Genomic DNA, 27,866 nt, shown 5'->3' with positions numbered 1-27,866 from the left:
ACAAAGACCTCCCAGGTGGCCAGTGGCAGCTCTTCAGAACAGGGTCAGCATTTACTGGGAGAGTTTCCAAAGTGGATTATACCCTGGGCATGGAGCATGTGAGCCCACTGTATGTCAGGAGGGTAAGCCTGCTTTCTCCCCAACTTCAGACACTTGAAATTACAGTATATTATTTGTGAAAAAACATTCTTTCAAAATTTTACTAAAATCAAAAAAGGGTGGAGAAAGATAAAGAAACATGAATGAAAGAATCAATTTTTACTAGCTTGCTACTTAGGAGATATTTGGGGTAAAATGAAAATATTTTTATAGATCTGAAGTGTTCATAGCTTTTGCCACAAATACAGCAGTTCTGTTAGGCAGCACCTACCTGATGGCATTCTAACATCTGCTAAGCAGCAGCTCTGCTAAAGTAAGGCAGTCCTACTCGCCTCCCACACTGTCCTGGATTCAGAACGGTTTGCTGCCCAGGTGACAGACTGTGGGAAGGATATTAGTCATAGATGACTTCTACTTCTTCTGCCAAACTACTAACCTAAAATCTAGACACAGAAAGCTCAGGTTTACAAATATTAGTTAGACATATTGGCTTTGGGCTAGTGCTAATATTATGAAAACAACTATGGCTTTCCCTTCAACACTTTATAGAAGGGAGTCTCACCCTTGGGTGCCATTAGAATCATCTAGTGTGCTTTGAAAATGGTGACTCCCAAGGCCACCTCACAGCAATTAGAGTAAGCATCTCTCTGAGACTCAGACATCGGTAAGTTTTACAAGTCTTGGGTGCTTCCAATGTATAACCAAGTTTGAGAATCACTGCAACACAGAAAGACCTGTATTTAGAGTAAGGCTTGCTTTGTAGGCTTCCTTTAAACTCTCTATATAATGAATGGTTGCATTTATACTCAACACAGACACACACACACACACACACACACACACACACACACAAATACAGAGGCAAACTGAATATATATGCCTGAAAGAAGTTGCTGTAGTGGTTACTATGGTGGGTTGTAAGTGGAACCGGGATTGAAGAGGGCTTTAGGGAAACTGGTAACATTTTAATTTATTTGGTTACAAATATATGTTCAGGTTGTGAAAATCAAGCTGCACATTATGATATGTGTACTTTTCTTCATATAATACATACAAAACAAAAATCAAAGCAAAAAAATAGACTTCCTCTTTCTCTCTGCTCCTTACTTCCTTTTCATTTTTCAAATCAATATTTTTAAATGTTATTTCCTGTCCAAGATCAAATAAATCCACACTTAAGCATAAAAACCAGCGAAGTTAATTATTTTGACAAGGTTCAGTGATCTTGCTAATATTAAAATGGTTCTTTCTTGACGGCATATTTAGGAGGAAATATCTCAGCAAAATTATTCAACAAAATTTAGAAAAGTATTCTTTATTTTTTAGTACTCAGAAAAAGTCAGCTCTGCATTTTCTCCCATTTACATTCTAAACTCCACGAGGGTAGGGATGACTTCTCCATTCTTCACTATTTTGCCTTGTTTAGCACACAATATGGACATGACTGAATAACTGGAGCAGAAGGTCTCTCCTGTCTCTTGAACATATTTGGCCTCATTCATCTACACACTAACTGTAGGCTAAAATAACTAGATTGTATGTCCTATTCAAAAACATAGCTAATGCTTCCCTTTTATTTATTAAATTGCAAATTTCATCTAAGTTGTTTCATTGAACGCTGCTGTGCACCACATAGAAAAATGCTCTATGTTCCTGTTTCTCATAAAATCACAGCCTCTAAATACCAATATGCATTCTATGTCTCCGGGATGGTGTATATACTTAGCGTGCACCATTTTCCAGCTTATTTAACTACACAATGCTTCATTCCATCTCCTGGAATTATTGTTTCACAGAACCTCAACAATGGGTTTCATTATATAATCAAGATTCCTTAGCCTAATATTCAAGGACCTAATAGATCTGGCCTCATCTTTTCCTCCGACTTTATTTCTAGGATCTATTTAAATACATACCAGACATGCTTTGAGCTGTTATCTCTTTGTTAGCTGTACTTAACTGGGTGTATTTACTCACCCCATCTTCCTATCTCCACTCCAATTTCAGATCCCAGCTCTTCCAAGCCCACCTCTTTTCTCTCCTGTCTGCAGGATTCTTTCTTCTAAACTCTCACTGCTACTGTCTGTACTACTCATTTGGCAGTTGATGAAAGATGGCCTCTTTGCTGAACTGTCTGTCTCCTCTGCTAGTAATGCTACCCACCTGTATAAAGGTTAGGGTATAATTTCCCCCAGACTATCAGCTTCATAAGGACATTGACTCTGCTCTCTTCTCATTTCTCTCTCCAATGGCCTGGCACAGTATCTTCAGCACAACGACCATTGAACAGGTGTTGACACTTGCTCCTATAGTGTACTCACCTGCCTCCCTTGGAGGGTAATCTTTATCTAGCCCAGAATGAGAATGAAGATAGCTATTTCAGCTATTAAAGTGCTTTCTTGCCTCTCAAATGTCTAATTCTTCCAAACATCCTTTCTTAGCTAATTGGAAAAGCACCAAAGATTCCCACTAACTTGAAAATCTCTGAGTCTTTTATTTTTAACCTTGCTAAACACCTGCCTATCTACAGAAGGAAAATGAAGTCGGCTTCATTTGTTTAAAATAGGATTCAGCAGAGTCCTATGTAACTAATACCCATCATAAAGTTGCATGGTCAGATCTGCAAAGTGTCTCTCCACGTTTCATGTCATAAGACTCTGGCATTCTTTTCTTAAGGCTTCTTTATTGTGGTGCATTCAGAAATAATTTGAGCATATATAGGCTTGTCCTAGCAAAGGGCTTTCAAAGCCTGTGCTACTAACCTGTAATCATGTCCTAACTGGGGTTTAGGTGCTATGGGCATGCAGTGAGTTGACGCCAGAGATGTTGCTACATACCCTACAATGAACAACCTTCTCCGCAAAGAGTCACCCAGCCCGGAATGTCAGCAGTGCTAAGTGGAGCAAACCTGCTCTTTCAATGAACATGACAGGAGCTAATGGGACATGCAAAATTCCTCAGTTCAGGAAAAGAAGAGACGAGGTTATTGTTTAATTTAAATGCATATTAATATTTTATGATGCAGACTGCTAATAATTTTAGGAAATTGCCACTGTTTTCTGTAATAAATGGAGACCAAAGTTGTAGAAATACTTATTAGGAAATGAATTAATTTAATATGCAACTCATTTGGCAATTTCTCTTTACTGATGAAAGATAGTAGCAGACAGCATTAAGAAATAACTTTAAAGCATTAGATAAGAACTGTATCTTAAAATAATCTCAAGGATAGCAAAAGTGGTACAGTTATTTATGGAATTCACTTGCTAGGCAATAAACTTCTCTAAATCTAATTTGTTTCTTATGTACCTATGTATCAGAAAATTAGATTATACAAAACCCTGAACGCTGAGAAAACTTCCTTCTCTTTGCTTATCTATACTTTTTAAGTTTTCTACAGTGGATCATTATCAGTCAGCCATTATTTTCTTTTACTATATATTAGAATTATCTTTTCTAGGATTTTATACAAATGGAATCATATAGGATGTACACTTTTGTGTGCTAATAAATGTTAATCTTTTGGCAAACAGATCGTTTCCCGTTTCAGGCTATGATGAGTAAATAAAAATATTAAAATAAACTAACATTAATGTAGCAAATAAGTTTTAAAATATCTACATTTCTAACCTTAAAATAGTCTATATTTTTAACCCACTAATTTATCAATGTAATTCATGGAAATGAGCAAAGACTTAGACAAGTCGTCACATACAGAGGACTTTGCTATGGAGTGGATTCATATAGACTTAAACCTGAGTAAGGAAGTCAGCTAGGTATGGTAGCACAAGTCTATAACCCCAGGTCCTGGGGAGGCTGAGGCAGGGAAATCTTGAGTTTGAGGTCAGCCTGGACAATTTAGTGAGAATTTTTCTCAAAAACTTTTAGGAAGGGTTAGGATGTAGCTCAGTGGTAGAAAAATTTCGTAGCATGTATGATGTCCTGGGTTTAATCTCTAGTACAGAGTAAAAGGAAGAATTCAAAGTCTAGGAATAATTAAACTAAAACTCTGGTAATAGTTAAGTTGTTACTATAGTACAGCTCTATGTTGGGTGACTAGGCAACTATTACAAATCATAATGTTGGTAAATACTGACATGGGGAAATGGGAAAAAGTTAAAAATTCTATAACAGGATTTCAATTATTTGAATTTCGATAAAAGTTGTATCAAACAAAATACATGAGTATTCTGACAACAGTTATCTCTAATGTGATAGAGTTGACTTTTACTTTCATTTGTTAACTTTAAATTTAGTAAATTCATTGTTATTATTTTCATTTGTTAGACACATGTGCAGTGCATCATGTTCACATCCCTCGTGTGGAGTTGGTACACAGCACATCTTAATTCCTTTTGCATTTTCTCTCCTCCCTCTCCCTCCACCTCCTGACCTTCCCCTTTGAAAACAACCTATCTTCCTACTTTCTATTATCTAGCTTTTATTTTGCTTTTTATTTTCTAAATAAAGCGTAAGAATTTAAAAATTAAAATCTATTGAGATATCAGTGAATAAGCATTTGAGAGCAAAACCCATTCATAATAGAGACTGATGATATTTCTTTGCTTATGATTTATGCTAATATAAAACAAATAATCTTTAGCAATACCATTACATTGACCAAAGATTTGCTCACCCTGTCATAAAATCCAACAGATTGTATTTACTCTTGCCTTCTTCTGCTCCCTTTCCTCAATTTAGTATCCAGACTATTGAGGTTTCTCACAGACGGAAACCCACCTTTCTTTCCGGTGTAACACTCTTGTGACTTTATTATGGATAAATTTGTTTTCATTCTAAAATATTGTGAAAGTTAAATAATATTTGCTTTTGTGTTCCATTTTTTTAATGATTCAAATCTCATAGGTAATCATTTAGAATTGATTTAAACATACAGCAGGAAAAAGTAACACATAAGCAAATAATTACAAAATCACCGCATGTACTTTATTTTGTAACTAAGGACTGAGTGTCTACATTGTCGACTCTAACTCTAAACAATTCAGATGTGACTGAACTGTACCAAAATATACATTTTTACAACCTTGAGGCTCAAATGGTAAGTTTAATTATAGACATTTAATACACTAAATTATATTTAATTCCCTAAATGTTTGAGCAATTTCTCGGTATAAGTGATGAAAGTCTGCAAGAGGTGCAGTCAGTAAGAAACCTGGCTGCTGCACCAGACCCTGCGGAAACATCTCAAGAGATCTGTCTTTCTTCATTCTCTTTGTCCGTCTCAGGTCTAGTGAGTTTCTGGAATCAAGAATAGGTTACCTGTCTCCAGATGCTCTCCTGAAAGTTAAAAAATATTTTCAAAAATCTTTGAAAAGTCCCTTATCCAAACACACTTCAGAGTGAATTCATTCAGCAAATGCCTTAAAAAATAATTCTTTCCGAAAACAGGGTATCTCCTGAGAGTGACATTTACAAAGAGCAGCATGGGGCTTATCAGAGTGGTGCAGAGACAAACTTGGCCACAACAGAATGGCACTGGGTTATGTAAAAGGAAGAAGGACCCAGTGAGTAATGTTGAAGTCAGATGGGGGAGCAGAGCAGAACACAGGGACTTAGGGCAGCTTTGTCTAAGGAGGCCTCGTGCTAGGGTTCCTCAAAGTGTAGCTCTTCACTGCTACTTGAATAAAGGCACTCATGTCTCAATAAACGTCCCCTCCAAGCTCTCCTTTTGTGAAAGAGATCTGTAAATAATGGCTTCAATATCTGTTAGGAAATACGGTTTTCTCTCAGGCTGAAATTCTATACAAAAAGATTTTTGTGGTCATTACTGATTTCACTCTTTATAAAGGCTAAATTTTAGGTCCCCCCCACCCCTCCCCGCCCATGGCAAAGCAGTGAGCAGCAGCAACTCAGCTTCTTTCTCCAGGACAAAGTGTCCAGAGAGAGTGGCAAAGAATCGCTTGGGGAGGAACTGAAGTGAGAGGAGGGAACTGACAGGAGAAGATAACAGGAGTAGGAGATACAGGAGATACAGAAGGGACAAATCACACCGCGGAGGAGAGACCCCAGCTGGGAGGCTAAGGGAAACTAACAACTCTTTTGCTTACAGAGAATCTGAGAACTGCGTTGGGACAGAAAGAATCACACTCATAGGAATCAGCAAGAAAGCGCAGGGCGCTGCTTCCAGAGCTGCTTCCGGCGTCAACAGCTGGTGGGTGACCTCGACCCGGGGCGCTGGCGGGGCCCCACTGCGGGAAGGGCCGAGTGTCCGAACCTGGGTACCAGAGCAGCCCGCGGCTGCTTCGTGCTGCAAGTTCCCAGAGCGGAGGAGGGAAGGGCGGCCCTGGGAGACCGCCAGCAGCTGGAGAGCGGACTGGGCGTCCTGCCGAGGGCCAGGGGCTGGAGACCGCCCAGCTGCTCCTGCACCAGGGCCGGAAGCGCACGACGGGGGGCTGTGCTCACACAGGCAGATCGCCACCCTCAGCGCCGAAGACTTCCGGCGTGAGCAGCGACAAGGCCTGGCCTGAGCTCTGCTCCTTAGCTCTAGGCTGAGGAAGAGCCACGCGTCCCAACAGTAGGACATTTGCTTTTATTATTCTTTATTTGACTGTATGATTTTTAATTTTTATTTTATTTTTACTTGTTTTATTCTTTGCCATTTACCTCCTTCTCTACATTCCCCTCACACTTCTATTCCATTGTTTTACTCTTTTTCTTTTATGAGCCAGTCTGTATACGTCTCTTCTTGTCTTTTTCCTTCCAGTGTAGCTTAGAGATGGTAAGGGAGTTCTCCCTGCCCCTTTCCATGCCTTCTGTTTTTATCTATGTCTCTTCGGCTGACATCATTCTTCTGTGTCTTACTCATCCTCAATTTTTCTTTTCTTTCCTCTCCCCCTTTTATTTCGTCTTCCTGTAACCTTTCCTCCACTATTTATATCAGTCATAGAATCTTTTCCCATTCCATTTCTCACTACCAATTTTGTACTGCTTTCCTTGTTATCCCCTTCAAAACATCTAACATACCCTATCATTAGGATCCTTTGCCCCTCTTATAATTCCTCCTTCCCGTATCACATAGCAAAAGGCTTAGAAAAAACCTGTTTTTCCTCTCCTCTCCTCTCCTCCCCTCCCCTCCCCTCCTGTCTCCTCTCCTCTCCTCTCCTCTCTTCCTTTTTATTCCCTCTGGCGATACCTGGCCTTCAACTCCCTGAACTTTAGGTAACTGATTCTATAAAATTACTGTTGAAGGCTGTTTTTCACCATTAGAAGAGAAACAGCCATCACATGTAGTGCACATTAACTGTGGTTCAAGCCTTGGGTTGTGAAAATGCTTACACTATACCCATGGATTTCTTCTCTAGGCTAAAGGGAGACCCCCAACAGGGTTTCATGCTGTGTTATTTCTCAACCATCCCCGATAGACAACACTGTAACGGATTAGACTGTTACTACTGTAGTTGATTTGCTTGCATAGGATTTGTCCTGACTCAGTGGAGAATTTCACGCTAGTGAATCTGTCTGCTGAATTGACCATCACACTCAGGGAGAGGGACAGCAAGAGTTCCAAACCCCAGATTTTGGACTGAGTCAGACTGTGCAAGGATGTCTGCAACCTGGAGGAAAGAAGTCCTGAGTCTGAGCTGGCTTCAGTATGCAGTAGAAGGATCGGAGGAGGTGCTGGGGTGTGAGCTCTCTGGCAAAGAAGCTGCTTGGGGATCATACATGCAATGTCTCACTGGAATATCTAATCTGTGTTCCCACTGGACATTTTATAGGTTTAAGTCTTTGTATGTTTCTTGATTTATTTAGTAATGTGGGGTTGTGTTATATTCTTTTATGGTTTCCTGTGTTTATTAGGTTGTTACTTTGGTGTATTTGTTCTTTCACTGGCTCTGTTTAATAGGTGTCTAGATTCTCTCCTTCATCTCAATACCTACCTAGTTTCTTCACCGCAAAACCTCGAGACAATACTATTAATTTATTTCTTCATTTTTTCCAAACACATAAACTCCTCCTCCCAAATTTTTAAATTCTCCATACTTAGCTCCCTCACAGTCACTCTTGTCTTCTCTAGTATTAGTCTTTGATCCTCCCCATCCTAAGCCTTTAGCTCTTCCATATCTTACCTAGCTTATTATCCACTCTATCAGCAAGTTATGACAAACACATAGCTTTCCTCAATCACAAAGTAACCCCTCTTTGTCCCATAGCTCACCCTTGCCTCTAGAAAATATCCCCTGAAAACTCTCAATACTCTTTCAACTCAACTAAAAGTACTCCAATAAAATCAGAAGCCACATCAACATTTTCTTTTCTGCTACCACTATTCCCCTCTGCAAGCCTCTCATTAGTATCTAACACTACTCATGCAACCAACTCTCATTCTCTCCACTTCAACTAACCTACCTCATTGCAGGACCACCATGGACAAATAAACTGATAGAGCGTGCATAGAGAAGAGACAAATGGGAGAAGTGTAACTGCAAAGACTATCATAGAGAAGCATTGTAAGATTGAATCTGTGGATGCTGTTATAACCAGTAGTGATTCTTTCAGTAAAACGTACAGAGAAGTCAAAATCACTTAAAGTAAATAACAGAAGGCATAAATACTAGCACTGACCATACAAAGCTGAAAGTTATTTATGCAGAGGCAGCATACTAATAAAAATCTCCATTTAAGCTGCAAAAATCCCATTTTTGTAGTTCTGAATCTGCAGTAACTCCTGCCAAAACGCCCATATATGCACAAGGAAATAGAAAATCTCTGAATACCGGCCCCCCCTGCAATTCTCTCAAGGCAAGTCAAGGGGTCACAAAGGGAGAAAAAAAATTACATAGGTAGCAGAAGTGTATGAAAAGTTCATAGAAGGGATGATGTAAATAAATGAGTTCAAAGCAGAAATAAACCAAAAGTTCACAGCAATTTCACTCAATATGCCCATGGCGAATTTCAGGGAAACAGGTTAAAAAAAAAAATAGATGAGCTAAACAAAGCAGTTAAAATCTGAATGACAGATTCAACAAGGATATGGAACCTCAAAAAAAATGTCAGAGAGAAATACCTGAAGTAAAAAACTGTATAGAATTCATACACTGCAGAAATGACCAATGTGAAGATAAAAGTGACAGATATTGAGGACAAAATAGTGAATTATGATAAAGAGCTCAAAGAAGCCAAATAGAAAATAAGAGAACAAGAGAAAACTATCCAGCAGCAACTAGATGACAACCTGAAGACTACTCTAAGGCTAGTCTGAGTTAGAGAAAAACTAGAAGATAGCACAGATGGATTCACTGACATGCTTACAGAAATCATGGAAGAAAATTTCCCAAATACAAGAAAAGAATTTAATATACAATAAGCAACACTTATAAAACACCAAATAAATATGATGAAAAAATCTCACTGAGGCCTATCTGTATTGAATTACCAGATATCCATGAAAAAAATGGGATTTTAAAAGCAGCCAAAGAAAAAGAAAAAGATCACATATGAAGGTAAACCAGTTAGAATCAGCAAACTTCACAACACAAACCTTAAAGGCCAGAAGAGCTTGGAGTGAAATATTTCAAACCCTATAACCAAATAACTTCCAACCCAGCTTAACTTACCCAACAAAGCTATTCTTCAAAATAGATGGAGAAATAAGGCATTCCCACAAAAGAGACCAGCTCAGAAGGTATGTAAGTCCTAACTGGCTCTAAAGAAAGTACTTAAGAATATTCTCCTCAGAAATGATGAAACAACTGAAACCAATGGATAAACAGCAACAAAAGACATCAGAAAAAGAAAAACAAAGAATATACCAACAGATAAAGAAGACAATGATAATAAATAACCAACACATCTCAATAATATTCACCAATGTTAATAGCCTCAGCTCTCCAACTGAGAAAAGACAGACTGGCAGCCTGGATCAAAAAATAGAATCCAACAGTCTGTTGCTTTCAAGAAATTCATCTAATCCAGAAATATACTCATAGAATAAATATTAAAGGATGGGAAACAACATTTCATGGACCAGGACTCCAAAAACAAGCAGAGGTAGCAATTCCAATATCAGACATTGTAAACCTCTGGCTAAAACTGATTAGAAGAGACAAAGAAAGTCACTACATACTAGTTAAGGAAATATTCCAACAAGAAGAAATAAGATTGATAAATACACATGCACTAAATATTGGAGCACTTCATAAAACAAAAACTATTGAAATTCAAAGATCAAATAAATATTAACACAATCATAATAGGGGATTTTAACACCCCACTCTTGCAAAGAGATGGATCCACTAAACAAAAAACCAGTAAAGAAATCTCAGAGCTGAACTACACCCTTGACCATATAGGCTTACTAATACATACAGAATATTTCACCCATTTACAAAAGAGTATACATTTTTTTCAGCACCACATGGGACTTTTTCCAAAATAGATCACATTCTAGTTCACAAATCCTGGTTAAGTAAATATAAAAGAATAGAAATTACCTCATGCATACTACAAGACCACTGTGCCATGAAAATAGAAATCAATGATAGAAGAAATTTTGTAAAATGGAGAAGCTCCTGGAAAATTATCAATATACTCTTAAAAAAATGAGTCACAGAGAAATCAAAGGAGAAATTTAGAAATTTCTGGAAGTTAATGATGATGGTACAACTCAATGAAACCTCTAAGACAGTATGAATATAGTTCTAAGAGAAAAATTCAGCACAATCAATGCTCACATTACGAAAACAGAGCAAGGTCAAATAGACAACATTATGAGAAATCTTAAGATACTTGGAAAACAACACAAAACTGAAATTAAGGAGAGAAATTATAAAGATAAAAGCAGAAAATGAAATGTGAATTATAAAGATGAGAGACTAATAATGCTGTAAAAGAAAAATCAATGAATCAAAGAACTGGTTCTTCAAAAGAATAAATGAAATAGATAATCCTTTAGCAAAACTCACCAAGACAAAGGGAGAAAAGGTTCACATCAATGCAATTAGAAACAAAAAAGGCAAAAATCACAACAGACACTGTCAAAATCCAGAAGACAGTAACTACTTTGAAAAACTATATTCCAACAATTTAGCAAATTTTGAAGAAATGGACAGATTCCTACACACATACAAACTACCAAGACTAACCCAAGAAGAAATAATTATGCTTAACAACCCAATAACAAGCAATGAAATTGACTCAGTAATAAAGAAACTACCAACTACAAAACCCCCAGAACCTGATGGATTCACAGTCAAATTCTACAAAACCATTATAGATATAATAGTCCTTAAGCACTTCAAAGGAACTGAAAGGGATGGGATGCTTCCAAATTCATTTATGGAAGCCACTATCACCCTGACCACAAAACCAGATAAAGACCCAACTTAAAAAAGGAACTACAGGCCAATCTCTTTCATGAACATAGATGGAAAAATTCTCAACAAAGTATTAGCAAATAGAATGGAGCATATTATCAAAAAGCTGACACACCATGATCAAGTAGGTTTCATCCCAGAGATGCAAGGATGGTTCAACATATGTAAGTCAATAATTGTAATACATAACATAAAAAGAACCAAGGTCAAAAACCACATGATCATATTAATAGATGAAAAAAAAGGTTTCTGACAAAATCCAACACCCTTTCATGATAAAAACCCTGAAGAAAATGGGCACAGAAAGACTATACCTGAATATGATAAAAAGCATATGTGAGAAACCAAAAGCCAGTATCATACTAAGTTGGGAAAAACTAAAAGCATTTTCCCTAAAATCGGAAACAAGACAAAGATGTCCACTATCACTACTTCTAGTAACATGGCACTTGAAACATTACCCAGAGTAATTAGGCATGAGAAAGAAATAAAACGGATGCATATAGGAAAGGAAGACCTCAAATTATCATTAGTTACAGATGACATGATACTCTACATAGTTCAAAGAACTAACAAAAACCTCTTAGAATTAATAAGAAACTTCAGCAATGTAGCAGGATACACGATCAAAAGACAAAAAACATTAGCATTTCTTTACACTAACAGTGAATGGGATGAGGAGGAAATTATGAAAATAATACCATTCACAGTAGCTTCAAGTAAAATGAAACACCTAGAAATTAACCTAACCAAAGAAGTAAAAGACCTCTACATAGAAAACTATAGTGCCCTTAAAAGGAGATTGAAGTAGACATCAGAAAATGGAAAGATGTCCCCTGCTCTTGGGTAGGCAGAATCAGTATTATCAAAATTGCCATACTCCCTAAACTGTTATACAAATTCAAAGCTGTTATACAAATCAAAATATCAACAGCATATTTTACATATCTAGGAAAAATCAATGTTAAAATTCATATGGAGCCAGAAGAAACCCAGAATAGCAATAGTAATTTTGAGCAACAAGAGCAAAGCAGGAGGCATAGCAATACCTGAATTCAAGCTACTCTACAAAGCTATAGTGATAAACAATGGCATAGTAATGGGACAAAAACAGATGTGTGGATCAAGGAAACAGAATTGATGATACTGAAACTGTCCCAGACACATCCACTTATTTAATCCTCAACAAAGGGGCCAAAAGTATCTGTTGGAGGAAAGATAGCCTATTCAACAAGTGATGCTGGGAAAAATGGTTATCAGTGTCCAGAAGATTGAAACTGGACCCTTATTTCTCACTATATACTAAATTAAAATCAAAATAGGTCAAAGATCTAAAGTTAAAACAGAAGCATTAAACCTACTGATAAAATAGGTAAAACACTTGAAGACATAGGTATAGGAAAGGATTTTCTAAACAGAATCTCAGTTGCACAAGAAATAGCAGCAAGAATCAACAAATGGAATTCTATCTGACTAAAAAGCTTCTGTACAGAAAAAGAATCAATCAGTAAAGAGACAACCTAGAAAATGGGAAAAAACTTTTTCCAGTTACTCCTCAGACAGAGGATTAATATCTAGAATACACAAAGAACTAAAAAATATTAAACCATCTAAATTTAAATATTTAGTCAAGAAATGTTCAAGAGAAATGAACAGACACTTCACAGAGGAAGAAATACAAATGGTCAACAAATATATGAAAAAATGCTCAAATCTCTGGTCATTAGAGAAATAAATGCAAACTAAAATAATGCTCAGATTCTATCTTACTCCAGAAAGAATGGAGATCATTAAGAAATCAAACAATAACAAATGCTGGTGAGGATGTGGTGATAAAGGATCCCTCCTTCATTGTCGGTGGGAATGTAAACTAGTATATCTATTATGGACATCAGTATAGAGATTTCTCAAAGAACTGAAATTAGAAATTCCATATGACTCAGCAATCACCCTGCTAGGTATCCTCTCCAAAGAGCTGAAGACATCATACTACAGTGATACATGTATACCAATATTTATAGCAGCACAGCTCATAATAGCTAAATCTTGGAAACAGTCTGTATACCCACCAACAGATGACTGGATAAAGAAAATGTGGTATCTATATACAATGGAATACTACTCAGCTGTAAAGGATGACAGACTTCAGTTATTTGTGGGAAAATGAATGCATGTAGAAAATATAATACTGAGTGAAATAAACCAGACACACAAGCTTAAATATTATATAGTGTCTCTGCTTTGAGTGAGACCAAGTACAAAGAGAATAATAAAGGATAAATAGAAGGGGACAAGGAGATGGATGTCTTGCAAAAGGGAAGTAATGGAAGGAAAAAAGCATAAGGGGTGTGGAAGAAGGGAAGGGAAATTAAGTAGAATAAAGATATGCCATGTAGAGGAACCTAATAACCTCAATTAATGTAAACATGATATGCCATAACATGAGCTAAAATTAATAATAACAACAAGAATAAAAAGTGGGATAGGGAAATTGGTGGAGAAGGAAGGAAGGGGAGGGAAGAGGAAGGGGATTTTTAAAAACAGAAACAAGCTGTGATATGTACATGCAACCACTCCCCAAGATGATTGTAAACTGCATGAACTGCAAACATGTATGAATAAAAATGCTAATTTTTACTAAAACTTGATGAATCATTTTAAAATAATTTTTAAAAACGTAAAAGGAATTTCATAAAGCTAAGTTCTACATGCTTTTCCTTTGTTTCCCAAGTTTCTGAAACAAAAAATACACTTATTTTTATTATTAGTGGATATTTAGGACCTCCCTATAAATTCTTTTTTATTTTTCCCCATTAAGTTTATTGGTACATTTTAGGTATAAAATACAGTTACATTCATCATTGGGATCTTGTACCTTTACATGATGTATCTTGGTTCTTATTTTTTTCCCCTTCCCCTGCCCTCCCTTCACCCCCTCCACTCTTCCCTATTTGCAAAGACTTTGTTTCCATTTTTCTCCTTTTCTCATATTTTTTCCCTTCTTTCCTTTCCCCTACATCTCCCACTTCCCCTGCTCCTTTAGACCTTTACTTCCTATTACACAATATCAATTATACATTTTTAAATTAAAATATCAAGATTTAGGAGACATTACCACAGATTTTACAGAATTTAAAAGGACATAGAAACCATATTTCAAAAATATATTTTGAAACAAATTTGACAACTTCTAAGAAGTACCTTGGAAGACAAATTAATGAAACTAACTCTGGAGGAAATATAAAATTTGAATAGCAACTATTAAAGAAAGTATATTCCTAGCTTGAAAACCTACCTATATGACAACAACAGGCTCTTACACATTTCAACTGATAAATTATATCAAACATTTAAAGCAGAAAAGAAAAAGGAACACTTCTCCCCTCATTTTAGGAAATCAACATTGTGCTAATCCTAAAACTGGATAAAGATAATAGAAGAAAATTGTATGAACATAGATAGAAATTTGTTTAACAAAACAAACTATTAGAAGTCAGATCTGGCAGTATGTAGAAAGTGGTTTTGTTATAGGGATGGCAGTGTTGGTTCAGCATTGGAAGATCCACCCCTAAAAGTCATCATTTTAACAGAGGAAAGGAAAAAGCCATAGGATCCTGTCACTAGTTGGAGAAAAAGTATTGGACTAAATTCCACAGCTGTTCATGGTAAAAGCTATCAGGAGACTAGAAGTAGAACAGAACCTTCTCAACAGGTTAAAGATATGCAGTCCATACTTCCAGGGAGAAAGCCTTATATGAATGGAGAAGATACAATGCTTTCTCCATAAGGTGGGGAACAAGGGCAGATATGCTTACTCTTTATCTGTCCATTAAACTTTGAAACCTAGGCCCAAAACAAAATAGTCAGGTAATAAAAAGAAACAAATGGCATAGGATTGTCAAGGTAGAAGTAAAAATTTTATATGTAGATGAAATGATCATCTACAGAGAAAATATTAAGAAATCTCTAGGAGCCCCTAGAGCTTGTATTTGAATTTAGCAGGATTAGAAAACACAAGGTATATATAAAAATTCAGGTGTCTGTATACTTGCTATAAATGCAGAATTGGATATTGAAATTTAAAAGTTATGTAGGAGTACAAAGGACCTAGAAAAGTTTGAAAAAATAAAAACAGTGTTGGAAGACGTTTAGTGCTTAATTTTAAGACTTCTTCTAAAGCTACAGGAATCAAGGCAGTGTTGGTGTAAGGAAAGACATATAGATCATTGGAATAAAACAGAGAAACTAGAAATAGAACCACACATATATGGTCCACTGAGTTTTGAAAGATTATTTAACATGAGCATTTTATAGAATATAAACTCAATTCAAGAGCCGAGGAAAAGACAGTGTTTTCAGCAAACGGCACTAGAACACCTGGTGTCCGTATATAAAAAATTAACCTCAAACTTTTTTTCCACACATGAAAATAACTTGAAGGGATCTATGAACCTAAATATGAAAGCCTAAAAGTATAAAACTTTAAGAAGAAATTATAAGGGAAAATGTTTATGAATTCAGGGTCGGCAAGAACTACCTAGGGTACAGAAAACATGACTTATAAAAGAAAAAAATGGATAAATGAGGTTCCATCAAAATTTAGAACTTTAAATGACATCATTAAAATGAAAAGTAGTCCTTAAACAGACCATATTTATAATGCATATAACCTATGAGCAGAATATATAAAGAATTCTTAGAGCTCAGTAATAGACAACCCAATTAAAATGTAGACATAAGAAGATGATAAATAGCCAGTATAGCACAAGGAAAGGTGTGCAACTCTAGAATCAGAAAAATACAAATCAGTACAATAACAAGATTGAACTATGCACTCATTAGCGAGATGAAGTTAAAAGTTTTAAAAGCCTTGTCATGACTTCTTCTTTTTGTTGGATTCTCCCCCTATGTGTTTAATTTGCCACATCCAATGAATTCATTCTGCTGGGTTTCCTGGGGTTGTGATCCTCATTGTCTTTTCCTAGGGTATTGTCTAAACTTTTTTGGAGTGCCGGTTTGACATTCATGAAGTTCCTGAGGTGCTCTTTATCATGAAAGCATCTTATTTCTCCATCCATTTTGAAAGATAGTTTTGCAGGGTACATCAATCTGGGTTGGAGGCTGTTTTCCTTTAGGGCTTGAAATACATCACTCCAAGCTCTTCTTGCCTTGAGGGTTTGCACTGAGAAGTCCACTGTGATTCTGATGGGCTTTCCTTTGTATGTGATTTGTTTCTTTTCTCTCACTGCTTGTAGAATTTTGTTCTTCTATTGGATTTCTGGAATCCTATTATATGCCTATGTGTAGATTTTTTTTGATCAAGGCTAGCTGGAGTCCTATATGCCTCACTTACCTGTATGTCAAGTTCTTTTCCCCTGCTTGGGAAATTTTCTGCCGTCACTTCTGTGAGCAGTTTTTTTGATGTCATCTGCACTCTCTCCTGTTTCTTCATTGACTCCAATCAGTCTTATGTTATTCTTCTTTGCATCGTCTAGCAGCTGCTGGATTGATTTCTCATGTTTCCTTACAATTTTAAAGCAATTTTTCTTTTCCTGGTCACTAATTGCAATCTTATCTTCTCTATCTGAAATTCTACCCTCACATTGGTTCATTCTGCTGTGCAGACTTTCGATGGAGTTTTTAGTCTCCTGGAAATCTGTTTGCATCTGTTTTATGGATTCCATTTGTTTCCTATGTTGGGATTCCATCATGTTCCTCAGACCCTCTATTTTTTTATCTGTGTCCTCTCTAGATTTATTAATCATGTCTTGCACTATGAGCACAATCTTTGCTGTTATCTGAGTAATTATTTCTGATTTCATTTTTCCCAGATCTTTTGTTGCTAGTTCAGAGAGTCCAGGTGGTTGAGTGTCAGATTGTTACATCTCATTTTCCTTTGGGGTTACTGTAGGTGATCTGGAAGTCTGTTTTTGAGGCTTGTTTACGTGTCTTCTCATTTCCACGGGTCGGGGGGGGGGGTTGCTTCTGGCACCCACGGGGCTCACCTTCTCTGCCCTAGGAGTGTGGAATGGTGGCAGGGGAGCTTCCTTCCAGGTGCTGGGTCCAGCTCAGCTTCTCTGCCCTCTTCTTACTTTGAAGATGCCAAGACTGGCAGCTGGGGATGGTGAAGGTTCTGTGAGAGCTGGAAACCCCAATGCTCCACGCACCTCCCTATAAATTCTTAATGTGAACATCCTTAAATATATCTACTTATTTTTAAAAAGTGAACCTTTCTCTAAAGTACATATGTAGAAGTATCATTTTGAATTATATGTTTTATGTATTTTATAAATATACATATAAAAATGTGTTTATATACATTTTAATTGGTACAAATACTCACAATTTTCATTGCAAAATAGCTCAGCATACAAACAAAATAAATGAGAATTCCAGTCTAGAGTAGTTTAGATTTCCACTTACTTCCACACTGATGAATATGAAATGGTATCACCACTCAAATCAGCATTTCCTGAACTGCACCCAAGGTTGAGCCGCTATTTGTATGTGTACTATCCAATTGGTTTCCTTGTCTGTAAATTTTCTTTTGATAAATTTTACTTTGCCTATATGTATTTCTACATAGGGAAGTTTTAAATTTTGAAAATATAAGTGTGCTTTTCTGGGTTTTTTTTGGGGGGGCTATGTACTACTTCTTATCTTTTGAAGGTCGCGAAGATAGTCTTCCATATTTTCTCCTAACAGTTTAATTTTTTATATTTATATCTCTAATTTGTTTTTAACTGTGTGTGTATGTGTGTGGTGTGGTGTGAGGTAAGGATATGATTTTATTGTTTCCGCACAGCAGCCCTTGTTTCATTAGCATTCATTGAAGAATTTGCCCCCTCTCTACTGTTTTCCATGTAACCTTGTATGTATCAAGACATACATCTCACAGAGCTGTGTGATAGAGACCTGCAAAGAAAGAGGGATGAAGTTTGAGGAAGCTGCAGTTTAAGGAAGGTGCCCATGTAAAGTTTAAGGTAATGCTTTAAGGGTGGTGAGAAGCCACCAGGTGAAGAGGTTAAGGTACAAGTGGGCACAGGCTGACCAAAAGTGGATGCCTCATTATTCAAAGAGGAACTTGAGAATGAGATGCTTGTATTGGTAGAAACCTTAGTATTTCACTCAATGCTCCATAATACCTATAGACACAACTTATAAGTTGTTTTTCACAATGTAACTGAGGGCTTAAAATGAATCTTTAAAAGTTAATTTTTCTTTCATTTTGTTTTGTAGAGCTAGGCTGCTTCTCCACCTTCCCCATGGTGAGATACAAACTGACAGACCATCCTTAGCTTGGACGAGTGGGCAGAGAAGCGATGCTGTCACCAGAGAAGAACACATCAAACTGAAAAGAATCATGCAAATTCTGGCCCCAGGAGCTCAAGGTCCAGTTTCTTTTGGCAAGGAGGGAAGAGAGCTCAGAATGGCCAGGAGATGAACCAGCATGGGGATTCCCTTGTCTGCGGCCTCTCCGCAATCCTTACTGCTCTTCCCTACAAGCCTTTGCATACCAGAATGCTGGGAGATAGGGACTTGAGGCAAAAAGAGCCCCACCACCCCCGGTTTTTTTTTTGGTCCCAGGGATCAGACTAGGGTCCTTGTGCTTGTGGGGCAGGCAGCGGCACCACTGAGCTAAATCCCCGGCCCTGGAGCTAGCTTTTTAAAAATCCTTTTCTTTTCACCAAAATTTATCTCACATGTTTTTATCTGGGGGAGTAATGGGCAGTACAGACCTTAGCCTCCCACAACAAGAATGCAAATCTTCTTAATATGTTTTAAATTCCTACTGACACTCTGCAGTATGAAACCTTATCCCTGCCATCTACTTTTCTACTTGAAGAAAAATTGGGATGTAAATTGAAATATAGGTAAAAGATGAGAATATATGATTAGAATTACCCCTTGCCAAAAATTGGTGCTAGCTCAAGCCCCAGTAAGATTTCTATAGTTTTACAATTACAGCTTGTTTAAACTTCTTTCCCAACTCTTCTATTTCAGATATCCCTAATGTCTGGATAGGCAGACATTTCAGTAGGTATTTGTCTTTTTCCACTTTAAAAACTCATTTGGAAGAACATATCTTGTTTCATTATTTTCCCTCCAAATTAGGATTTCAGCTACATTAAAAGCTTTAGTTCCTTCTCCTTCTTCTAAGCATTTTGTTATACATTAAAATTATAATTTGCAGAAATACTATCTTTCGCTAAAAACAAAACCTATAACAAAGAGAATGAAGCAGAGTGAAACCATGTTTCTTTTTATTCCCACCAGGTTTAACACACTATACTTAGTGTGCCTACACTATTGCTTAAAATAACTTCCAAAGGTTTTGAACCACTGAAATTGGAGCATTCTAAAAGAAAGTGAGCTGTCAGCGGGGGTGGGGGACCATATTAGAAAACCCATCTTAGGTGAATCCCTCTTTAGTAGTTATCTAATAGCCTCCTAGATTAAATAAGCACTTTCTTTTATGCCTGAATCACGTCTATTACATAATTACTTTCTTTTCAAGCCAGTGAAAGAAACAGAAAGAAAAGCTATATAAAGATTACAATTAATAGCGATAGGCAGTTTTCCACAAAACAAAATCTATATTGTGAGTTGTATAATCAGTACCTCAGCAACTTTAATTTTCTCCTCTACAATTATGGCTAAGTAAAGTCAGAGATAGGACTTCTTTATCTTTTTTTTTCTTTTTATAAAGATATCATATATTATGCATTGTAGAAATGACAAAAATACAAATAAACAACTAGAAGAAAATAAAAACTACTTACATGGCAGAAATAGATTTCAGAATATGCATAATTCCCTTCTCCCTTATGGAAAAAAGCCCCAGCTTTTCTGACAGGTTCAGGGTCCCCTAGATAGTGATTATTTCCCTGTCTCTCGTGAAGCTGGGAATGATCTTGTGATTAAATTCTGGTCAGTGAGGTTAGCTAGAAGAAAAGCATACTTTTCCCTTCTCATTCACTCTTTTTTGTGCCTCTTCCTTAAAGAGTCATAGTTGTACAGTAGGATAAAAGAAATAAATACAGGTAGAAAGTAGACAAAGAAAATCCTAATTTTACAGTTATACTTTTGAGAACACTGAAGCTTCATTCAGGATATAAAGTTATCCAAGGCTACAATGCTGTTTTTCTCTTCCAAGAAACTCACTCCTAAATTCCTAAAAGTATTCAAGATACAAGAAGATTATAAATTTGGCCTCATTATTTTTACCTATAAATGGAACCTGTGCATTTTCTGTGATACTGAGATGGGAGACTGGACATGACCTGTCCCCTGACGGAGATCCAGAACACCGAGCAGAATAACAAACCCTGCTCCCAGGACTAGAAAGCACTGTCTTCGATTCTTCTTCTCCACCTGGTACAAAACTAAATGGGCCTTTGGTAGGCTTAGATCTGATGTCAGGCCAAGTGAACTTCTGATATGACAACTGTCCCAAGTGCTTTGTTTGCAATGGGAGAGAAGCAGTTTAGAAAGAGGAGATACAACCGCTACTTGCCTCGAAAGTGCAAGGTCCCAAGTTCGATCCCCAGTACCAAAACAAGAGCCCTCCCATTAACCGTGTGGTCCTGTGAGCTTTCTCAGCTGGCTACTGACACTTTGCACAGTGTACTTTTTGGTCACTTCTCGGTGGCCTGTTCTCACTATGCAGAATGTATTTCTATTCCACCCTCAATAAATGGAGAGCCTCACTACCTTTTCTACATGTCTCGCCTAATTCTTTGTTCAGGAGACCAAACACCTGGAAAGAATCTGTGGGACCTCAAAACTGGTATCAGCACTATAGACCAAGGGTCCCCAACCCCTGGGCCACAGCCTGAACTCCACTTCCTGTCAGACCAGGTGCAGCGTTGGATTCTCAGAGAAAGAGAGTGCTACCGTGAACTGTTTGCACAGGATCTATACCAAGCTCTTTATGACAGTCTAATCCCACCACCTCCTCAAATCTGTGGGAAAATTGTCTTTCTTGAAATTGGTCCCTGCGGAAAAGAAGGTTGGGGACCAATGCTAACAGATTCTCAAATCCCACAGACTTCCATCCTCAAGGAAACACCACTATTAAGTGGTTACCTCCAAACTTTAAACACATGTAGATGGTTTGCATTCCAACCTAGCCGACTAATGAGTGACCTCAGGTCCTGTGATATACACCCTGGATCACCTTCCTTGACTGACTACATAAATCACCCAACCCCAGACTGCAAAGTGCCTCTCTTTTGAGGGCCCACACTTTTTTGAGTGTGTATCTCTTTAACTCTGCCTAATAAAATCTGTCCATGCCTCTCACTGATGTGCCCTGTGACTGTTTTCTGCTACAGGTCAAGAGCCTAATCCATAGATAAGGTGAGTGAAAGGTGGAGGGCTTAGAGGGAAGTGAAGTCCTCCCAGGGTTTCTGTAACCATGAAATAACATTTGGCTTGGGGCTATCCACTTCCATATTTCTTTTTTCAGAATAAAATTTGGCTTTTAACAGTTCCTATTCCCTTTCTTATCATTTCTTTTTTATCTTGCTCTTTATTTATATTTTGGGTTTTTCATATAAGTGAGACCCAACAGGGTGGAAGACCTTATGGAGACAGGAAGAGACTTTGAGGATGGGGAAGTGAAGTGCTAGAGGGGAAGGGTAATAAAGCTTTGAGAACTTATGGACTTACTGGCCCATTCCATGGTAGCACTAATACTACCATCTAATAATTGCTTTTATTCCTTCCTTTTTGAGCTTTTAAATAAATATTGCACTGCCACTTTAATTTTATGTTTAATTTTTGGGTTTATTTTGCACTGGGAACTCAAGAAGTAACTTCTTACTTCAAAGGCAGTTTTATTCTTGAATGGGTGTTACAAGCAGGCATAAGAATAAAAACACTTTCCCTTTTTCTTGTCAAAACTTTCAGTATGGGGGGCAGCAAAATATCAACACCATGTGTTGAAAAACCAAGCAGTGTTTTCCTTTACGTGAATAAAGTGGGTGAGGGAGAGCTGGGAAAACTAGAATCCATAGCACAATTCTCACTGGGTATGGCTGGCATTGAGGGAATGAAGGTTCAGTATTTATAGCCAAGGAGGAAAATGGCCTTGTATGTGAACTTTCTTAATTTTTAAATGATGTTGGAAATGAATTAGGGAAAAACAAGTAAACCTTGAGTAGGACAGTAAAATTTTCTGTAACATAGATTTACAGTATAGGCAGAATAAAACACATTTTATGATTATACTGGAAACAAAGCTTTGGATATTAGACTTAGAGCTTTATGGTGACTCTAGTTAGATGGGGATCATACGAACAATACTATGAATTCAAATTAGTGATTTTTGGTGTCATACATAGAATACTAGTGCTCAAAGATAGTCACATCTTTGTCCAGGAAAATGAGAATAGGTTATACCTCGATCCCCATTAGAAAGGATTACTAAAATACAGACAGGACTTGCCTAATATGAAATATTAAGTGCACACATTCACTTCAATAGCTATGTTAAATTTTTCCTTCTTCTAAGGTATGAACAGAAAATTCCCATTTTCTAGAAACAAACCAGCCAGAAAACTCAAAGAACAGAAATTACCATTTATTTCTTTTTTTCATTTCAATTTTTTGGTGATTAATATTTATTGTATTTTACCAAAGCCCTGCAGTCTTATGATATATTGAAATAAACCAAACAAACAAGTTAAAAACAAAACAAAGCACTCTATACTTTGAAAGCCACTGCTCTGGGCCATTCGTTGTCCACACACACAGGCTAGTAGGATTAGCAACCCTTTGGAATGTCTTAGAAATGCAAATTCCACAATTTTGGCACAAATCTGAGTCAGAATCTCAGGGGAAGGGCCCAGAAATTTGTGTTCTAACAAGTCCTAGGTGATTCTGATGTTTGCTAAAGTCAGAGAATTGCTGCTGCAGGATGTGCTACTTTATTAAATGACCCTTACACAACCCATAAGATGAGCCCGGGAGTATAATAAGCATTTTGCGTGCACAAAATCATTTAAACTCCTACAACAATTTATTATTTTGATTTTACAGATGAGGAAATGGAGGTCTCCAGAGGTTCAATGCCTGACTTAAGGTCACACTGTTATTAAGTGGTGGTTATAGTTGGGCTCCATGCTCCATGCTCCACGCTCTTAACCGCTACAGCATAAAGCTCCTGATTAAGCAGACAAATAACAAAGTGTTCACTAGCTAGTGTGTTAAGTGTCTCAAAAAACAACTGCTTTAACACATTTTAATCATGCATTTCTAAAATGTTCTTAAGCACCAGTTCTAATTTTACTAGCATACATTTGGTCATATGGTTTGGTCAGAGCCTCTTACATTATATAATAACATGACTTTTTTATGTCAATGTTCTGCATTGTGGGTACATCTGATTCCTTACCACAGATAATTGGAAAGATATTTATTGTATTCTTAATATATGTTAGACATTATGCTACACATTTGGGGATGCAAAGATGTCTAAGAAATAATATAGCACATACAAGGCAATTAGGATATATAATGAAGTATACAGAATGGAAACTAACCCAATAAATATCAATTGTCACTATCACTAAGCTAATTCTCCTGTGTTTTTGCTTATGATGATAAGAGAAACTCATGAACTGAACTATAAAATGAACCAGAAGATAGTTAACACTGCAATAGAGAAACAGTTTTAATACTTAATTGTTCTGCAATGTTTTCCCTTTAAATCTGTAATGGTGTAGCACCTCTCTCACTACCTTTACATTCTTTCTCCTTCTCCTTTATGTTCTTGCAGGCCTCTATTTCCTAGTCTTTTTACAAAGTCACCAAAAGATGGTTTCTAGAATACTACAAAGCTACTGTGATAAAAACAGCATGGTACTGGCAAAGAAACAGACCCAAAGATCAGTGAAATAGATTAGAAGATGCAGAAACAACTCCAGACATATTCAGTTACCTCATCTTTGACAAAGGAGCCAACCACCCTCACTGGAGAAAAGATAGCCTATTTAATAAATGGTGTTGGAAAAACTGAATTTCAACCTGTCAGAGATTAAAACTAGACCCATGCCTATCACCGTGCACTAAACTAAGATCAAAGTGGATTAAAGATCTAAATATTAAGTCAGAAACATGAAATATGCTGGAAGATAAGTTAGGTAGAACTCTTGATGACATTGGCGTAGGAAAAGACTTTATGAACAAATCTTCAGTAGCATGGGAGCTAGCACAAAGAATCAACAAATGGGATCTCATCATATTAAAAAGCTTCTGCACTGCAAGAGAAACTACCAACAGAGCTAAGAGACAACTTACAATGTGGGAAGAAATATTTAGCAGCTGTAGCTCAGACAAAGGTCTACTATCAAGAATATATAAAGAACTGAAAAAAATCAGACCTCCCAAATTCAAAGACCCAATTCAAAAATGGGCATCTGAAATGAACAGACATTTCTCAGAGAAAGAAGTAAAAACAGCAAATAAATATATGAAAAAATGTTCAACATCACTGGTCATTTGAGAGATGCAGATGAAAACAACACTGAGATTCCACCTCACCCCACAAAGAATGGTTGCTATCAAGAAATCAACCAATAACAAATGTTGGCGGGGGCATGGGGAAAAAGGAACCTTTCTCCATTGTTGGTGGGAGTACAGACTGGTGCAACCACTGTTGAAATCAGTATGGAGATACCTCAAAGAACTAGGACTAGAGGTCCCATTTGACCCAGCTATTCCCCTGCTTGGTATCTTCCCCAAAGAATTATAAGAATCATACCACAGTGATATATGTGCACCCATGTTCATAGCGGCACAGTTTGTAATAGCTAAAGCTTGGAAACAGCTCAAGTGCCCATCAACTGGAAACTGGATAAAAAATGTGTTTTTTTAATAAAATGGAGTACTACTCAGCCATAAAGAATGAGAAACTAGAGACATTTATAGCTAAATGGATGCATATTGAGGCCATACTCTTAAGTGAAATAAATAGGACACATGTGTAAATACCGAATAGTTTCTCTAGTGTGAGAAATTGAAAGTGTAAATAAGGATGAAAATGATTAAAATGAATAATTGATAATTTGAAATAGGAAAAGGTCCAAGGGTTTGGGAATGGTAGAAGGAAAAGGGGAAAAGGAAGAAGGGAAAGGAAAAATTATGAGAAAAAAAATGGAATCAAACTCTGTGTAGATAGGGAAGGGTGGAGGGGGTGAAGGGTGCACAGGTAATGGGAGAAAAAATAAAAACTAAGATACATCATATTCTGGTACAAACACCCAATGATAAATGTAAATGTATTTTATACCTAAAATGTACCAATAAATATATATATATTTTTTTAAAAAGATGGTTTCTAGAACTGAACTATAGATTCATTTCTCTCAAATAGAAAGGGGCAGAAATAAAACCTAAGGAAGAACTGAGAATACACCTAAAGATAAATGTTCCACTTCCTTAAAGCCAAGATTTCCAGGGTGAAAATAATGCAACATAAACATTACCTAAAAATAAGATGGTGTGCCAACTTTCAGCATTCAACTTTTACGTGTAACATTCTATTTAAACAAAGTAGGGAGAGGAAAAAAAATAAAGGGCAAAATGTTGACCAAATGATAAAAATAATTCTAGGAATCCTTGGTATTATTAAGAGCTATAAAACAGCTTGAATTATTAAGTGTTAAAATCCATTTTTATAGTTTAAAATTTTATGAAAATTCTATCTAAACTCATGTCACAGATCAGTTTTAGTATCAAAGTTCTGTTCTGACTGTACACATGCATTAAAATAACTAGATAACTGTCCAATGTTCAGTTTTTTTTTTATGATGGTATAAATATCCTAAGCAACTAAGTAACTACAATAATGGCAGGTTCAGAAGAGACATATGTCATGCCTGGTCCGAATGAGATCCTCTGAGCAAACATCCAGCCCTCAACAAACAAAAGGGAACTACTAAAAGGGGAATGCTACTCTCAGGAAACAAAACAGATGGACATAAAGAAAATTTAAGATGGGATATACATCCCCCTGGTGTCAAAGAGTCCAGTATTATACGCACATCTGTGCTCATCACCCTTGGACCCTCAATCATAAACATTCCATGCCAGATTCCTTAGCCCCTACTAAAAGCCTACATAAACCTAATTTCCTTCCCATCTCTCTGCTGAAATCTGTCCCCAGTTTCAGTCCCTTTTCACATTTAGATAGGAATAAAGTTGTTTTCTCACACAAAGCCTATGCCTGAATGGTCTCTCACATGATATTTATACTATTTGGTGCCAAAACTCAGGATAAGGTCCCCCCCTTGGAGGGTGTGACACCCTATCTCGAATGCCCTACTGAGGCCACTCAGCGACACAGGTCTCTAGCCTGCCCCAGCATTTCAGGCAGCTCCCCAGTTCCTGTCACTCCAGCAGCTTCAGATTGGGCAAGGCTTCTTTCTACCTCCTACTACCTCAGCTCTGCTTTTCCATTCCCTGTGAATCTCTCTCTCCTCTCCACTCTGCCTTTAAGAGCCCTCCTCCCCACTGGCCACACCACTGTTGCTGCTGTGGCTGTTAATGCCACAACAGCTGCAGCTGCTCCACAGTTAAGCTCTCTCTCTCTCTCTCTTGATCTCTCCCTTCACCTGCCAGGACAGAAAGAGGTCCATCCTGCTTTTCTGTGCAATTTTAAATCCACCACTGGTCAAAAAAATCCCCAGGGAAAGAACTGTCTTTCCCTTTGATGAATGAGCAATCACGGTGTTGACCATCTTGATCACTCATCTAAGTTCTGTCACAGCCTAGGTCACTCAGTTGGAGACACCCAGCTGTTAACTCTGTCACTGGTTTCTGTCATCCTGGGCATGACAATATCTCTCTGCTCTGATGGGAAATCTTCCTTCTTCTATCCCTCCTTCTTATCCTCTAGCCTATCTGTTAAAGAATCTGAAACCTCTCCACCTATCTTGTGACCTGAAGCCTAAATGGCTGATACTCTTCTGTAACACTTCATGACCACAATATAAACTAGAAAATGGCTCTCGGTAGCACTTTTGATATCTTCCTCCTGTAGGACTTAAACAACTACTGCCAGAGGCTGACAAAATGGTCTGAAGTTCCCTCTGTTCAGGTATTCTTTATACTTCATAACATTACCATTTTGCATCTCTTATGATCTTCTCAAATCTTCCTCCTTTCTCTCCCATCTGCACCTCCTATACCTGACATGAACTCCTCCCTGGTAACAGATCCAATTGACCTCAACTTCCCCTGGCAGCTCCCAGCACCTTCTCCTGTGGCTGTAGAAGAGCTGTTCCCCTCCCTTCCCAGAGCCTCCTGCTGTGACTGCAGGGACCACTGCTCCTCCCTTAGAGCCTTCCACCACTACAGCTGCCTTTCCCTCCCTCTCTGAGCCTCCTGTTACTTCTAGTCAGTCCTCAGCCAAGTCCTCTGCCACTA

At 37.4% G+C, this 27,866-nt stretch overlaps 2 protein-coding genes and 1 long non-coding RNA gene across 3 annotated transcripts in view; 1 reads left to right on the top strand and 2 right to left on the bottom strand.

Moving 5' to 3' along the window:
• Gpr158 (G protein-coupled receptor 158) overlaps window positions 1-27,866 on the bottom strand; it is a 501,792-nt gene that overhangs the window by 132,337 nt on the left and 341,589 nt on the right. The gene's annotated exons all lie outside the window — the stretch shown is intronic.
• On the bottom strand, window positions 899-7,186 carry LOC147829091 (uncharacterized). Its single transcript, XM_087207149.1, has 2 exons — window positions 6,168-7,186; window positions 899-5,397 (listed from the first exon to the last, which is right to left on the bottom strand). The coding sequence occupies exons 1-2, from the start codon at window positions 6,641-6,643 to the stop codon at window positions 5,376-5,378; spliced, it is 498 nt and encodes a 165-aa protein (XP_087063275.1). The 5' UTR covers window positions 6,644-7,186; the 3' UTR covers window positions 899-5,375.
• Window positions 6,497-21,737, top strand: LOC110344877 (uncharacterized). Its single transcript, XR_002387795.2, has 2 exons — window positions 6,497-6,634; window positions 18,672-21,737. It is a non-coding gene; the product is annotated as an uncharacterized LOC110344877 (long non-coding RNA).

Source organism: Heterocephalus glaber, unplaced genomic scaffold (assembly GCF_053883595.1).
Source record: "Heterocephalus glaber isolate CG9 unplaced genomic scaffold, H.glaber_assembly_v1.0 deba00000768, whole genome shotgun sequence".
NCBI lineage: Eukaryota > Metazoa > Chordata > Mammalia > Rodentia > Bathyergidae > Heterocephalus > Heterocephalus glaber.
Note: the sequence above shows the minus strand (reverse complement) of the source record. Positions and strands in the feature narration are given on the sequence as shown.

Excerpts from the sequence above, each read along its gene's own strand:
- LOC147829091 (XM_087207149.1), bottom strand. The coding sequence starts at position 6,643 with ATGTCCTACTGTTGGGACGCGTGGCTCTTCCTCAGCCTAGAGCTAAGG. Across the intron at positions 5,398-6,167 it reads ACGCAGTTCTCAGATTCTCT|GAGAGCATCTGGAGACAGGT; the intron begins GTAAGCAAAAGA and ends TTTAACTTTCAG.